General features: G+C 42.2%; 1 protein-coding gene across 3 annotated transcripts in view; it reads left to right on the top strand.

Moving 5' to 3' along the window:
• The window catches only part of adcy2a (adenylate cyclase 2a), a 181,201-nt gene that overhangs the window by 98,381 nt on the left and 65,577 nt on the right, over window positions 1-17,243 (top strand). The window contains exon 3 of one of the 3 annotated variants that reach the window (XM_066683042.1): window positions 1,668-1,829. The exons of the other annotated variants lie outside the window; for them this stretch is intronic. Coding sequence (XP_066539139.1) covers window positions 1,668-1,829 — 162 coding nt within the window. The remainder of the gene's footprint in view (window positions 1-1,667; window positions 1,830-17,243) is intronic. 3 annotated transcript variants of the gene reach the window in all.

Below are 17,243 nucleotides of genomic sequence, written 5' to 3'. Positions count from 1 at the left end.
GTTCGCTAATGACTATATTTGGGTTAATTTCCATACTGTCCTGCACATACATTTTGTCAAAAGTAGTTTACATTTATATTTAATTTACCATTAAGACCGAACATTCACTATGATCACCTTAGCCTGATCCCATGTGCACACAGTGCCCAAAAACAATAAGAAACAATAGAGCAATCAATGTTTTTAAGGTCTTAGCCTATCGTGATGTGAAAGGTGTCCTAACATTTAGCATGCAGTGGGCTGTGGGTACATTTATAATTCATTATGGACTAAAATCTCACCTTAGCCCAAACTGTCGAAGGCAGTCTCCCAGGGGCCACAGTCTCTTAGAGCTCTTTGGTTGGTGAGATCACAGGGCGTGATGGATGGGTCACAAAGAAGCCACAGCCGCTAATGGACTGCCAAAGAGCCAATCCACAGGAGATTACTCTCTTTGGCAGTTGAAATTCCATCAAGACGACAGTCAAAATTTAGACCAGTCCAGGCTAGGTGCTGCCAGCAATGAGTATCCATTTTGTCCTCTTGTCATTTTACTCATGGAGGGAAGAGCTTTTGATTCAACAAGTGTTTAAATTGCTGCAAGTCTGTAAATGGAGATGAAGTGGTGAAGATAATTCCTGAATATAATTTCATTTCTTATTCTTGTATTAACTTGGTAATGACTGAAATGATGACTTCTTTCAAATGGCAGATGTTGTAATTATTCAGATAGCCATCATATATTTCCTAATGGAAAGGCACTTTCATTCCTTCTTTGGCTTTGGGCATGAGATGTTGAAACATTTTGCCTTAAAGCACCCTTTTTACTTGTGAATCCATTTGACTTCAGATCTCTGTTGAACTCTCTGGAAACCAAGTGTGACAGACATTAGATCTCAGTGGAGAAAGAGAAAGAGAACTGTTGCTTTGATGCTGTTGCACCTAGGTGACTGTACTTCAGATTCTTACAGCATGTGCCTTTTAAATTTTTAACCTTAGAATTACATTACACACCATTACATCATTCTGCCCACTCTCTTGCTTGGAATGACTTGCTAGAAAGTGCAAGTGACAAACACGGTCACATGGAAGGGACAGAAAGCAGAACAAATTTAGCCACTATTGCAGCATTGTCTCTGAAGTGCTGCCACACAAATCATCATCTGTCAAGTCTTGGCTGCACTAGTCTGGAGAAAGGTTTTTGGGATGAGTATGGGGTGGGAGTAGACTTGTGATGTGGGAACAATCCAGAGCACATAGAGTTCAAGTGAACTCATCAAAGATGTCTGGGCCATTCCACAATTGAAGGACCACTTAGTCATAAGAAACTTTAAAATATTGACTTGATGGTAACATGCTTGAAAATCCAGTATCGTTTAAAATGTTTAGAGAAAATGTGTTGTTGTTGTTGTTGCTATTGGTAAAACAGTTGAGTGATTAAGCTTGAAAAAACTTAAGCATCAACTGGACCTGGCGATTTTTGAAGGAGCTGTTAGCACTAAAACAACGTTTGTGTGCATCACTGAAAGGGAAGAAACTGACAGGATCCCACTGCAGGAACATAGCACTGGAAATCAAAGAGCACTATGGTTATAAATCAAAGGAAGAAATGAATGGTAACGAGGGTCTTCTGGTTGTTTAAATGCTAATGTGCTGATCTTAAACCTCTGCTCTGTTCTTTTCCAAAGGTGTCCTTCTTCTTGTTCATCATCTTCGTGGTGTACACTATGCTCCCGTTCTCCATGAGGGATGCCATCATCGCCAGCGTGGTAACCTGCGCATCTCACACAGTGGTCCTGAGTGTGTGCCTGTCGTCCAGCAGCGAGCGGGCAGAGCCGTTAGTGTGGCAGGTCAGTGCCCTTCCTCTGTCCTCCCTATGGGCCTGGCAAGAACTGCCAAAATGAGTTCATGCTCCAATGGCTGCAGTGTGTGTGTGTGTTGGAGGTGTTGTAGTGCAGTGGGAATTCTTCCAGATTGCTGTGTGTTTGATCATGTTTGTTTTCATGATAATTCAGAACAAAATAAAAAGCCCTGAATGAAAACTGTTAGCTACAGAAAGAATATTAATAACGCTACATGCTTCACTGTTTAAAGGAAAGGAGAAATTATTTATTTACAAAATTTATGACTTAGGTTTTGAAAAATCTTACTGCATATACATGCCCTCTTTTTATTCTACACACACTGCCAATTCTCTCAGCTCCATTGACCACATGGGAGCACTACGTAGTTCTACAGTTACAGACTGTTATCCACCTGTTGCTCTGCATACTTTGTTTGCCACACATTACCCTATTCTTCAATGGTCAGGACCCTCACAGAGTAGGTATAATTTGGGAGTTGGATCATTCTCAGTGCTGCAGTGACACTGACGTGGTGGTGGTGTGTTAGTGTGTGTTGTGCTGGTGCGAGTGGATCAGACACAGCAGTGCTGCTGGAGTTTATAAACCCCTCACCGACCAAAAACATCCAGCCAACAGTGTCCTGTGTCACTGAATGTCTAGAGAACGACCGACACACACTGTGCAGCTACTGTCTCTGACTTTACATCAACAAGGTGGACCAATGAGGTAGGAGTGTCTCACAGAGTGGACAGTGAGACTGTATCAACTGATATGTTAACACCACATCTGTAAAGAACATGAAATATTTCTTCCTTTTTGTACACGTTTATTATTTTTATTGCGGCTTTATGTGATGGGGGAAAATGTGTTATGTTTTTAAGTTTGGGCATCCTTTCAATCAGTCCTCCTTACAACCCTCTTTGACTTGGTAACAGCCTCCACATGATCCTTGTAGCCGAGTGACAGTCTTTCTGTTCTTGATGGCAGAAGTTATTTAGTCTTGCATGCATCCTGGCTGAGATCTAATCACAGATTTTCAATAATATTATTGTCTCCAGCAGGTTGGTGAAGAGAAAAGCTAAAGAGAATGCTTAGAGAGCTAAAGGCTAAGTGCAAGAGACAGAAAACTAACAGAGAGAGCAACATAGAGAGCTAGATTAATACTAAAACAATAAGACACTCAAAAAACCAAAGAGAAGCTAAACATTGACACTATACACAAGGCACTAGGGGAAGCTTCGCACGCTAAAGAGAGAGAGAGAGAGAGAGTTAGTGACTGAGACTGAAAATACCAAAATCAAAAGGCAAAACCAAAGACAAAGACAAATCCAGAAAATAAGGGATATCAAAGAGACAGAAAAGCCAAGAAAACCAAACTGTGGACAACCAACAAAAACAAGGAACCAAGGCTGTGTCCGGAATCGTGTACTTCAACAGTACGTACTGAACTGGATCCAGTATGCACTGCCTGACCATTAAAGCAGTACAGTCTTTTAGTACGTGAGTGTGCAGTATCCATGCGACCTCAGACGCACAACATCCGCCATCTTACCAATGTCCTTTGACCTATGACATCACACCACTAACAACAAAAGTCCCAATAGTTGCTAAAAGCCCTATTTGCCAACTCTATTGTTTCAATTTTGTATTTTCTGCAAAATGTAACAGTGCTCTTCCCCACATGTATTCTAACCCCACACTGAGACACCTTTGTGCAGTAGCTCGGAGAAGACACACTATGAGGAATTTACTGATTTTTTACCTCAGGAGAAATGTAAGCATCACTTGCCTTCACTTATAACAGCTTTAAAAATTCACAAAAATAATGTTAATACCAATTTAAACAACAAGCAAAATGGGTTGGTTGTATTCCGTAGAGTTACTCATAACGTTACTTAATGTTGTCAATAATCACAATATTTTTAAAATTGTTATTGTTCTATCATACACTTGTAAAAAAGCCGGAACCCCACTTTCCGCCATTTTTCTTTCTAAGCTCCTCAGTTCCAGTGGAATTATGGGAAAGGACAGTGTGCTGGGGTTGCATACGTCAAAATTTCTCCTGATGAATATCCGTGGACTTTTCACATACTGATTGATAAATACTATGTATTCTGACACCCTAATCATTCTCGCTTGCTGCTTTTGCATACTGTTGAGTATGGAAGTACGCAAATTCGGACGCAGCCCAAGACTATAAACCATATGATAACACAAAACACCTGAGTGTAATTAAGTCACATGACAGGGGAGTGGCTAACACATGAGAACAAGGTGTAGAAGGACAGAAGCATGTAACACCAAAGCTGAAGATGAAACCCAAGGAATATACCAGACACAAAGAATGAGGAGCCAACCCTAACACCAGGGTAAAACACCAGCAGTCAAACAATTGTTGATATTATTACAAAAATAAAATATATCAGCATCAATAAATTAGATTGTGAAGAATAAGAAAATATCAGAGAAATATTGAGTATATTTTTTGTGCTGTCTGTGTCTAGTGACGTTTTAGAGGATATGTTTAGTGATATAAATAAAGCATTGCTACAGTTGAGTTCAGATTTTGATTTCATTTTATTTATGGTGAAATATGTATTGAATATCTTAAACTCTAACTCCCCCCTCTCTCTCTCTCTCTGTCACACACAGCTCCTGTTTCCATGTTTGAGCCCTGAGCGGAACTGTAGCATTTCATGAAACATTTACTTATTAAAGAGATTATAATACAAAAACCTCATATGAAATTTACAACCTCAATTCTGATGAAGTTGGGACATTGAGTAAAAAAAACAAAAACAAAATACGATGAGTTGCAAATCCTTTTCAACCTATGTTCAACTGAATACACTACAAAGACAAGATATTTAATGTTCAAACGGATAAACTTTTTTTTTTTTTTTTTGCAAATATTCACTCATTTTAAATTTGAGGCCTGCAACACGTTCCAAAAGAGTTGGGACAGGGGCGTGTTTACCACTGTGTTACATCACCTTTCCTTTTAACAACACTCAATAAGTGTTTGGGAACTGAGGACACTAATTGTTAAAGCTTTGTAGGTGGAATTCTTTCCCATTTTTGCTTGATGTACAACATCAGTTGCTCAGCAGTCTGGGGTCTCCGCTTTATAATGCGCCACACATTTTCAATGGGAGATATTTCCCAGTCCAGTCTAGCACTCTTTTACTACGAAGTCACGCTGTTGTAACACGTGCAGAATGTGGCTTGGCATCGTCTTGTTGAAATAAGCAGCGACATCCCTGAAAAAGACGTTGCTTGGATGGCAGCATACGTTGCTCTAAAACCCGTATGTAACTTTCAGGATTAATGGTGCCTTCACAGATGTGCAAGTTACCCATGTCATGGGCACTAACACACTCCCATACCATTAGTGATGCTGGCGTTTCTGGGTGTTGTTGATATATGGTGTCCCCTTTGCATGGTAGAGTTTTAACTTGCACTTGTAGATTGAGCAATGAACTGTGTTCACTGACAGTGTTTTTCTGAGGTGTTTCTAAGCCCATGTGGTAATATATGTTACAGAATGATGTTGGTTTTTAATGCAGTGCCACCTGAGGGATCGAAGGTCATGGGCATTCAGTGTTGGTTTTCAGCCTTGCTGCTTACTTGCAGAGATTTCTCCAGATTCTCTGAATCGTTTGATGATATTATGGACTGTAGATAATGAAATTCCTCAACTCCTTGCAATTGTATGTTGAGAGACAATGAGCAAATGAATGAGTGAATAATTGTGCATCAGTAGTCATGTTAGTATGAGTGTTTAAAATGTACAGAGCGTCTTTTTTTAACATATACAGCACTTCATGGTGTATTTCACAGTACATAAAATAATGAATTCCTGACAACATTTCAAAAGACATACTTTCCAAACAAATGCTCAAGTTGCTTGTGGTTGCAGTAATCTGGCCAGGGTCCATGGTTTCAGCAGGTTCCAAGACTTTAATGTAGTTTTAACACTGTGTAAATTACCACCACAAAATAGAAATACATTTGAACTGAGCCTTAGCATTTCTTTCCCTCTGCCACTGACAAAGAAACAGTGGGAACGTCATCTTCGCCCTTTCATCTTCTACATCTCCACTGACAAAGGCCTGTCACACACTCTCCTCATTTTACTGTATTCTTTATTTCTTTTCTTCCTCCTTCACACTCTCTCTCTCTCTCTCTCTCTCTCTCTCTCGGTTTTGATCATGGGTACAGAGTGTCAGAGGGAAACCACAGGGCTGTCAGCTGAAGTGCCTTAGGCAAAGTAGAGAAAGCCACTCTGGCAAACGGATAGAACACACTGTCTAATAAACAGTAGTGTACCAAAGGAATATTAGTATGTCTTACTTGTAGCTTTTCTAGTCTTCTGTCATGGGCTTTAATAAATTGCCCCCAGGGGTGGAGCTGAAATAATGGAAATTATGTAAATAAAATGTCCCTCACCGTTTTTGATGAACAGGATTCTCTGTGAAAAGAGCAGCATTATAAAAAGTCATGTAGAGGAATGCAGTGTTGTCAGCCTTAGCTAGAGGCAGTTTATCCATTGGCCTCCCTCAGTCTGGGCTAAGGAGGGCTGTACCTCTCCCTCATCAATCTGTACTACAGTAACACCCAGATTAGCTATTAAAATCATTTGAGGGTGCAAACACTTCTGAGGGTCAAAACAAAGCTTGGTATTACAGGGGTGCTTCTGCCACAAGCTGAAGAAAAATATGTGCAAACACCACCTCTCTTTTTAATCAGATGCTCACTGGTGTTAATGAGATCTATAATGAGATCTGCGTTGCCGAATTCACACCTGCATCACACTTTGCTCAAAGGGTCAGTGATATTTCCAGGCTTTAATCCCCAGTGCCTAAAAATTTAAATATCACTCCACAGTTCTCCCCAATTATTCGTCACCACCAGTCCCACCCATGAGCTACGACTCCCTGAGACACACTCAGCACCTCCAGCTTGGGAGTGTGAAAGAAAACACATGCTTCCTGTGAGACTTGTGAAACCACCTGCTGCCTCTTTTTGACTTGCTGCTAATGCAGTGGACATCTTAACGCATTGGAAGGGAACGCTAGCTACCCAGATCTGTCACATCAGCCAGGCTCTGTTAGAGTGATGGGAGGGAGCCAGAAGTGGTCTCTTGGACCCCTGGCCTCACATAGCTAAGGCATCGCCAGGGATCAAACAGGGATCACCAGCTCAGTGCTTGCACCACTCAGGAATCTGTGTAGTTGTGTTTGGTCCACTGCAGTTTCAAAGCTAAAATGCTGCGAATTTCACTCATGAAACAACACATGGTTATGCTAACAGGTTTAAACACTTGATTTCCACAGTACAGCAAATCTACAGTAATTGTTAATTAAATGACTTGCATGAAATTTCTCACTTAAAAGCTACACACATTGCCCAAGCAAACCCTACCTTAAGTCGTCTTCCCTAAAAAGCAAAATGGCGTGGCTTGATTAATTAATATTTATTGATTGTTATTGGGATGTAAAGACTATCACAAGAAACATAAAAACTGTTTTATGTTTTAAAGCAAATCCACTACTGAAGTTTTATATGTTTGCATTTGCCTTATGTAGCCCAGTAGTTTGCTTCAGTGTGTGGTTATTGATGGCAGTAGGGCACTACTTCCCCAAACTGTTGTCAGAGGATAAAAGCAGCAGGTACCATATGGTCGCAGTGTCCCATCACATGGTTCACATGTTATTTGCCATGGGAAATACAGTTTATGAAAGAGATATATCATACAAATGCTGCAAATCCTCAGTATAGCTTTCATATTATATTTTATTACATTTTTTAAAAGTATTTTCTTCCTGGAACACCAGACTCAAGCACCTGTGTTACCCAATACCATTCAGACCATTTCCCTTTCATATACACACCAACACTCTTCACCAGAGATCATAATATTAAAGCCGTAGTCTTTTCCGAGGGAAGTCGGGATGCTTCGTGAAACCTTTAGGCTAGCCACTGTGAGCTAACAGATTTGTGGCTCTGTGGGTTATCAGAGTGGGTGTTAGAGGTGTGCCAGCAGCCTGTCGAATCCATGTGCCAACGCTCTCTCCGTGCCACAGCCCAGCACACCTCTCCTGCTCCGTATTAGCTTGCTAGCATGCTATGGTTGGGGCCAATAGATTGGAGACACCTGCTTAACTAGCACTTCCTCTGAAATCAGGGCTGTAACAGGAAGCTGCTTGATCATTTTCTGCAATAACAGCCTGTTAGTCTAGAAATGCTTTACACTATACACTGGAACGTTCCTGTGAGGATTTCATTGCGTTCAGCTACGTAAACATTATTATATAAAACATTACTGGTGTTGGAGGATTAGTTCTGTATCACAAACACCACTCTACCTCAACACATCCTAAACCTATTGGACAGAGCTTCATCACAGTGAGTAAGTGTGAGTGTTGCCATATATTGCCCTGCAAACTTTATGATCCCCCTTTCACCCTGTGCAATGTAAAAACTAATGCTACTATATAACTCAGTGGCACAAAATGTATTGATGAGAGCACACAGTATGTGCCCAGTTCTGTCACAAACTTAACATTAGCATTATGTAGAGAGATGGCTATTCTATGAGTGTACAAATAAGTTTGGTGTAACGTATAATTGCAATTCAAAATTCAAAACCTGTCCCACTTTTTGTGATTATTTTGCAACTGTGGTATAGTATTAAAAATGGCAATCTTCATTTTATTTAAAATGAAAGGAATTATTGAAAATTCTGTGGAATTACATTTCTCACAACAAAACAAACTCACTGTGTTTGTGAAGCTCTGTATCTTTTGAGGTGGAATGGTAGGAAACCAATTGTAGCATGTACGTCATGTGAGTTTTGCCTGTAGGTTTGAATTAAACACATATTCCAAATTTGTATCAGTTCAACCTTATGTAATCTATAACAGCCAAAGTAAGAAAATATTACCCACCTACGGAACAGGAATAGAACAACATCCTCATCTCTTATCAAGCTTTTCAACATTCAGAGCTCTCTTCACCATCAAAATGCATCCAAATGCCTTGTCTCAACCAGACACAATCACAGTTAAAAAGCCTGAGCCATTTCAGACTGAGACCCTTCATTCTTTCCTCTATTTAATGAGCCAGGGCTGCACACAAACCCTAGACCTTTCTCCAGAATGTAAACTGACTGAGCTAGAAAACTGTGAGGAAACATCCTGGTAATGTTATAAAGTTAAAAGTTGCGAGCATTGTTTTTAAGTAGTTTGTAAATGGCGAGAAAGCGAGTAAGAATTTATTGATCCGTCAGGAAAAAGCTGCAAAAGCATGTGATGAATGTGTTCTTTTCTTGGGGATAATATTGTATCCAAAAGTATGTGTGAGTTGTGGTTTAGATGATTTTTAGATGGTGATTCCGATGTTGGGTTTAAGCTTTCTCTTGGGTCCCTGTCTGTGATGAGCTTGGTGTGTTCTTGCTGTGTCTGCATGGGTTTGCTCTGGGTGCTCCAGCTTCATCCCACAGTCGAAACACAAATGTTAGTAGATGGATGGCTCAGAAGTGTCCACAGGTGTGAGTGTGAATGGGTGAGAATGTGAAACTGTCTGCAGGTGTGAGTGTGTAATGCCCTGCAATTTCCTTGTCTAGTCTGAAGCAACCAGCAGCAGCATTAAGTTTACTGGTCTAGTGTTAAGAGCTGTTCTATCTCTCAGGGACCAGGGACCAGTCTGGTGTTGCAGCGGTTTAAAGGGTTTGCTCTTCTGTCCGCTCGAGGTGAAAGCATACAGCACCGCTCTCCAAGCAGGTTCAATCGGATGGAGATGTCATTGGCCAAGCAGCAGGACTAGATTTCATTAGGGCTGAACGTTGTCCCATGGGGCTGTTGGCAAATAGCATCCTGCACTTGTGAAGAGGGTAATGGAGGAGATAAAGCCACAGGTTCTGGAGGGGGCTGTTTTAAAGACAGGCTACTATCAGCAAAGAAGCTGGCTGGATGCAACCGAAAGTGTGTAAGCATTGCATTGGATGTAATGAATTCTTTATTTCCTCCTCCTCTCTCTCGTACTCTCTCTCCACACACACTCACTCTCTCTCTACACACAGTCATATATATATTTCTTTAAGCACATACTCATTGTCTTGTACTCTGTCTCTTGTGTCGTTCATTCTTGATATTGCTGTTTATCTGAAGATAATCTCTGCTATTTTCCACCCTCCCTTCAGTTCCATTCACTTTATTCACGCTGAGATTTTCATAATTCTTATAATCACAAATCAGCTTTAGAATCCTTGCCTGAAATCAAGCCGAGAGCCATACTACAGACGACAACATTGCTGACGCTCAGCCTCTAAACCTCAGCTTCTGCGAGAGGTGTAATCTCAGTTAATGCACAAAGCCAAGCACTCCACAAAAAGTAACCAGACTCCTGTCATTCTCCTGCCCTGGTTTTGTTGGCGTGACTATGTGTCACTGATGAATGTTTGTTTTTCAATGCTGCGCCTTGAGAACAACACCTCATAGAAATATGCAGTGTAGTGTAGACACTGTGAACACGTCAGTAAAGACCATGCCAGTGAAAAGAAAGCTGTCAAAAATATCACAGGATGCTACTGCAGTGAGGACGTATGTCGACACTAGAAGCCTGTTGCCTGACGTTGGCTACAGTTGTGTCTTTAGACGGAGAGTAGAAAGCAAGGCAAAGCAAGGCAAGTTTATTTATAGAGTATCTTTCGTACACAATGGCAATTCAAAGTACTTTACAAAACGATACAGAAAAATTACAGTAGAATTTAAATAGTAAACAATTAGAAAGTATAAAATAGAAGTAAAACAGAATATATGATAAAAATAAATTAAAAATGTTTAAAAGCTGGGGCGGCACGGTGGTGCAGCAGGTAGGTGTCGCAGTCACACAGCTCCAGGGACCTGGAGGTTGTGGGTTCAATTCCAGCTCCAGGTGATTGTCTGTGAGGAGTGTGGTGTGTTCTCCCTGTGTCTGCATGGGTTTCCTCCGGGTGCTCCGGTTTCCTCACACAGTCCAAAAACACACGTTGGTAGGTGGATTGGCGACTCAAAAGTGTCCGTAGATGTGAGTGTGTGAGTGAATGTGTGTGTGTGTCTGTGTTGCCCTGTGAAGGACTGGCGCCCCCTCCAGGGTGTATTCCTGCCTTGCGCCCAATGATTCCAGGTAGGCTCTGGACTTAATTCAGGTCCTCAGATCAGACTCGGAATTGCATTTTGCGGCTATGCAAATGTGATCAGCTCTAATTTTCAGGGTCAGTGTTTAATAATTTCAGAAAGCCCAGCTGCTTCACGAGATCAGTTATTTGCTAATGGATCCAGTGTTGTGAGGTTTTAGACTTCTAGTCCTGCCATTCTCAGGGGTGAGGTGCACAGCCAACTGTTACCTAGAGACTTTGGTTTTGTTGTTACGATCTTAATACAGAGGGCACCACAACTCAAAGTAGGTAGTGTGCAGAGAACACTTTATGCTTACATTCATTCTTTTGTTTGTTCATTCATTCATTCATTTACTGTAGATGTCACGGTGGATCAGGAGTCTACCTCGAATCACTGGGCCTCATTCACCAATAACTTCCTAAGAACGTTGGTATATTTGTCCTTGAGAAAGGTCCTAAGAAAACGTCTGTCAGTATTGGACACACACAAAAAAAAATGCATGGAGAAAAGAGATCAGGAGAAAGCCACAAATCTATTAGAAATTATTAAAATATCAAATCAAATGTCAAATATTGCTCTGTGGGAAGAAACTTGTAAAAGTTTAAACTTTACTTGATGTAAAGGTTCTTTTCCATTGTAATTATTATTATCGAAAATGGTCCTTTATGGAACCAAAAGTGGTTTGGCATCACTCAAAGAACCCTTTACAGCACCTTAATTTAAGAACAGGGACCGATTAATAAATCATGCGCCCCTGGGCTTGAACCCACGCAGGGCCTTCTCCTACCGCACATGAACCAACCACCCAAACACCAACTGTCATTCCCCACAAACAAATGAAAGAAGCACTGGATGCCCACCTTCCCAACACAACAAATGCACAACAGAAATAGCACATATATGAATATTTTACACATCTAATGGAGTATCTCAGTAGCCACAATAAGCAAACACAAGGCAGCCTTACTTTAAGCAACTGGCTTCTTTCAAAATAAAAGTGGCTTCTGTTTCACTTTTAAGTTTTCTTTATTTCTACCAGTTAATGTGGGTCTAGAGTTAACCTTTTTCTTTTTAATCACAGTCTGTATAAATAAGCTCATCATATCTCAGAAGGCTTCAGCCCTAATTGAAATCTCATTGGTTGCTTCTGTGATTGCGCATTCATTGGCTCTTTGTCTCTAACCTGGTGTCTTGATTGGTTAATCTAGCACATTAGCAATCAGTAAAACGTGGTTGGTGTAAATTAGTGCTGGTCGTCGGAATGTGTGTGGAAACTGTGTAAGTGGGTTTTAAGAGGAATATTCTGCCATTTGGAACAAGCCCTAGATGGGGGTGTCCATCACAGGGCATCACACACTCACCCAGTCTCTATGCTTTCATTTAATGTTAATGTCGTAGCATTTGAATGAAATTGCTGAGAATCCATTTGGTCAGTAGGTTGGTTGTGTTCCCTGCTGTTAGTGGACTGCATTCTGTTCCCGTTAACCACATCACAACTGAAACCAATTTTGCATTCACGAGAAACCCAATGCTAGACCAAGTCAGGTTTCTTTCCACACAATCACATTTATGTGGATGCTGCTGATTGAGAATTCTCATTTAGACTCATTAGTATAACACCGAAAGCCTTCAGAGTCCTTTGCTGAGCACATATCCCAGTTCCCATTCTTAAGTGAACGAATGGAAACTGTTTCGGCATCTGAAAATCAATCTATATGTACTCCCGCAAACTCTGTAGGCATTGAAATCAAACTGCTCCATCACACTTCAGTCATTTCAGTGTGAAGGTGGAATGCAGTGTTAGTAAAACAATGTCTGTAATATTTCAAGGGTCAGTGAAGTCTGCATACGTCTGAAGCATTCAGGGTTATGGTCTGCTGCTTTGTGTCTATGACAACATGAGTTTGTAAGCCTAACTGAGCAAGCAGCGGCGTGTACGCTCCAGACATGTGACACTGACAGAATCAGCTCACATCACAAGGGCAGGGAAATGCTCTTGGCACTAATGGAAGAAAATGCTGTGTCATTTTAAAGATGTCTGCTTCAGCATTACGTTTCTTTCTCTTGAATCTTCCGAGGTTCTGACCTGTTTGCCATTCTTGAGATCCCTTTCAAATCAGTGTTTTTTAGAGTATGTCCCTATAGGTTTCTAACTGACATCTTCACGCAACATTAATGTGAGTTGCCTGTGGCAGGTAGGCAGGTCCGTTTGGTATGGGCATGCATGATGGTTGCTTCCTAAAGTCGCTATAGAACAAGTGACCACATGGATGTTTGTAGGTAGTCACCTGAGGTCCAGAGCTTTCCGTGTCCAGAATAGAATGTATTTCTTTGTGTTTGTGGAGTGGTGGTTTTGAATCAGTTACCAGTGTTTGCAGATTTAGCCTTGACTCTACCATAATCTGCCTAATTGTTGGCACTGAAGAAGATCTAACCAGGGTGGCACAGTGGCACAGCAGGTAGTGTCTCTGTCACACAGCTCCAGGGTCCTAGGGTTGTGGATTCGAGCCCTGCTCTGGGTGGCTGTCTGTGATTGGTTTGTACGTGGACTGGAGACTCAAATGTGTCCATAGGTGTGAATGTGGGAGTGTGTGTGTCGCCCTGTGGAGGACAGTAGCCCCCTCCAGGGTGTGTTCCCGCCTTGCGCCCAGTGATTCCAGGGAGGCTCTGGACCCACTGTGACCCTGAACTCCATAAGGTTTACAGACAATGAATGGACGAATGAAAAAGATCTAACTAGATTCCAGCCACAGCCATTTTTTATTCATTATTTGTGTAAAGGCTTGTAGACGTCCATTAGATGAAGTGAATTTAGCTACTTAAAGCTGGACCCATTATGGCCACGGGCGTTCAATTGTGCACAGCTTGCGTAATCTCCATAGAAATGTGTGAAATGAATCGGAGCACTATGCAGCAGCTGCACAGGCACTTAAGACCCCCACGCTCAGTGCTGTGTGTCTGCTAGGGGGTATAAACCCTCCTAAGCACTGGGCTCTGGAATGATGGAGCACTACTCAGTACATTCTGAGTTACGAGCTGCAGTGGCTTTTGAGCTTCAGAAATAATAATTTCTCTCTAATATTGTCATGAATATATGCCATATATTCCAAACTCCTTGTTAATGCCCTTGACTTCAGAAGCCAGATATGAAAATGGACAGTGAAATGAAAGTAGGCTCTGTATGTGTAAACGTAACAAAAATATGAAAAAAAGAATGACGTTCAAATTATTTGAGTTCTACATTTCAGTGTTTATTAGACGTGTGGCTGTCACAGCTCCAGGGACCTGGAGGTTGTGGGTTTGGGTCCCGCTCTGGGTGACTGTCTGTGAGAAGTGTGGTGTGTTCTCCCTGTGTCTGTGTGGGTTTCCTCCAGGTGACTGTCTGTGAGGAGTGTGGTGTGTTCTCTCTGTGTCTGCGTGGGTTTCCTTCGGGTGACTGTCTGTGAGGAGTGTGGTGTGTTCTCCCTGTGTCTGTGTAGGCTTCCTCCGAGTGACTATCTGTGAGGAGTGTGGTGTGTTCTCTCTGTGTCTGCGTGGGTTTCCTCCGGGTGACTGTCTGTGACGAGTGTGGTGTGTTCTCCCTGTGTCTGCGTGGGTTTTCTTTTGGGTGACTGTCTGTGAGGAGTGTGGTGTGTTCTCCCTGTGTCTGCGTGGGTTTCCTCCTGGTGACGGTCTGTGAGGAATGTGGTGTGTTCTCCCTGTGTCTGCATGGGTTTCCCCCGGGTGACTGTCTGTGAGGAGTGTGGTGTGTTCTCCCTGTGTCTGCGTGGGTTTCCTCCGGGTGACTGTCTGTGAGGAGTGTAGTGTGTTCTCCCTGTGTCTGCATGGGTTTCCTCCGGGTGACTGTCTGTGAGGGGTGTGGCGTGTTCTCCCTGTGTCTGTGTGGGTTTCCTCCAGGTGACGGTCTGTGAGGAGTGTGGTGTGTTCTTCCTGTGTTCTTGAAGGTTTCCTCCACGTGACTGTCTGTATGGAGTTTGGTGTGTTCTCACTGTGTCTGCTTGGGTTTCCTCCGAGTGCTCTGGTTTCCTTCCCCGGTCAAAAACACACATTGGTAGGTGGATTAGCGACTCAAAAGTGTCCATAGGTGTAAGTGTTTGTATGAATGTGTGAGTGTGTGTCACCCTGTGAGGGACTGGCACCCCCTCCAGGGTGTGTTCCCACCTTGCACCCAATGATTCTGGTAGGCTCTGGACCCACTGCGACCCTGAACTGGGTAAGTGGAGACAGACACAGAATGAATGAGTTTTTGCCTATTTTTTTTGTGAAAAATATTTTTAAAATATATTTCTAGCACACTTTCTAAGAGAGAGAGAGAGAGTGTGTGTGTGTGTGTGTGTATGTGTGTGATGGGTGTGTTCCTGCCTTGTAGCATTTTTAAGTAGTTTTGCACTCTTGTGTAGATTTGTGTAGATTCAGTTGAATTTCACCTTTTTCAGCATTCTCATCATGCCGCAGGCTAGCGCTCTTTACTCCATTTAGCCAGTGCATACACACATCTGAGGGGCTCTGTGCAGACACCCACTTTACAGCAATTCATAGAGCACAAAAAAAGGGCGCTTACGTAAGACAGTGATTTCTCTTTATTTAGGACCACTGCCGCCTGGAGCTACACACTCAAGGCCCTTGACCTCAGATTAAAATGTCGTGGGCATCCTTTCACCCCTGCTCCTTTAGACTGAGATCTCAACCTGTCCACCAGAGCCAGAGAGACATGTCCATCTCTGAGCGTGAGGCACACCTTTATAAATGTGAAAACAGGGCTGATGTTGTTACATAACGTAGTGCGAATGCTGTGTGTTTACCTACAAACAATGCTGCACTTATTATGTCATCGCATTAAGGCTCTGAAGATCCTTTCACTGAATCTGTGCCAAACAGACATTCATTCATCTTCTGTAACCACTTCATTCTTTTCAGGGTCCCAGTTCATTATAGGACTTCACACACTCATCCAGTCACTCATACACTCACACCTGTGGACAATTTTATACACTCACCCAGTCACGTGAGGAAACCTGAGCACCCGGAGGAAACCCACACAGACACAGGATGAACGCTCCAAACTCCTCACACTCAAAGTGGGGATTGAACATACATCCTCAGGAGCCTGGAGCTGTGTGGCTGCAACACTACCTTCAGCGCCACCATGAGCTGTATATAGTCTGTTTATCTCTAGTTACTTAATTTTACTCACAATTCAATGAGAAATGTACAAGTGGCAGTTGAAGCAAGAGCTCTGTGGATTTTGATGATGTTCATTGAAGGAAATGATGATTTACAGACTGTCAGGTGAAAGGAAATATCACTGGACATTTTAGGAGTTAGGTTTCCAAGCTTCATCACTATATCCATATATCCGTTATGCTTTTCACTTTCCCAAAATGTCTAGAGCACAGAACTGACTCGTGAATAATGCAGTGAAGTGTTAGTGCAGGACTGACAGGCCCTGTCCAGTCATTGACAGAGCCTCATCAGTGACCACAGACACAACTTTGCTCATGTCCAAGCCATTTCTTTTTCTGAAGAACTGGGTCACTTCATCAAAAATGGTTAGGCCAGTCAAGCGCTTGTGTACGGGGAGAAAAAAATGTATCTCTTCCCGAAAGCTTTCCCATCAAAACATTTCAGAAACACAGAGAGCTGTCCTAAGTCTGTTCTACTGCAGGAGGTATCAGTGGAGCATGACATGAAATCAGCTTTCTTTAGTTAGGAGAACAGAGCAGAGGTCCACAGAACCTCCAAGGCTTTCTCACTGAACAGACTAGGACCCTGCTAACGTTTGAGAGCATAACAAGCTAGTTAGCATAGCATTGGTGGGGGCATTTCTTTTAATACAATTAAAGAAAATTTGCTTGTTCAGACATTGTACAGAAGCTCAGAAAAGCCATGTTTTTGCATATTTTTAGATTAATTTATTTTTACAAGATATTCAAAATGATCATTTTTAGCATGATAACAAATTATTTATTTCATTAACCCGACAAAACAAATGTTGTATTGAGATAACAAATTAGGGCGGCACGGTGGCGCAGCAGGTAGGTGTCACAGTCACACAGCTACAGGGACCTGGAGGTTGTGGGTTTGATTCCCGCTCCGGGTGACTGTCTGTGAGGAGTGTGGTGTGTTCTCCCTGTGTCTGTGTGGGTTTCCTCCAGGTGACTGTCTGTGAGGAGTGTGGTGTGTTCTCCCCGTGTCTGTGTGGGTTTCCTCCGGGTGACTGTCTGTGAGGAGTGTGGTGTGTTCTCCCCGTGTCTGTGTG

The sequence above is a fragment of the Hoplias malabaricus genome, chromosome 10 (genome assembly GCF_029633855.1).
Source record: "Hoplias malabaricus isolate fHopMal1 chromosome 10, fHopMal1.hap1, whole genome shotgun sequence".
In the NCBI taxonomy this organism is placed as follows: domain Eukaryota; kingdom Metazoa; phylum Chordata; class Actinopteri; order Characiformes; family Erythrinidae; genus Hoplias; species Hoplias malabaricus.
Note: the sequence above shows the minus strand (reverse complement) of the source record. Positions and strands in the feature narration are given on the sequence as shown.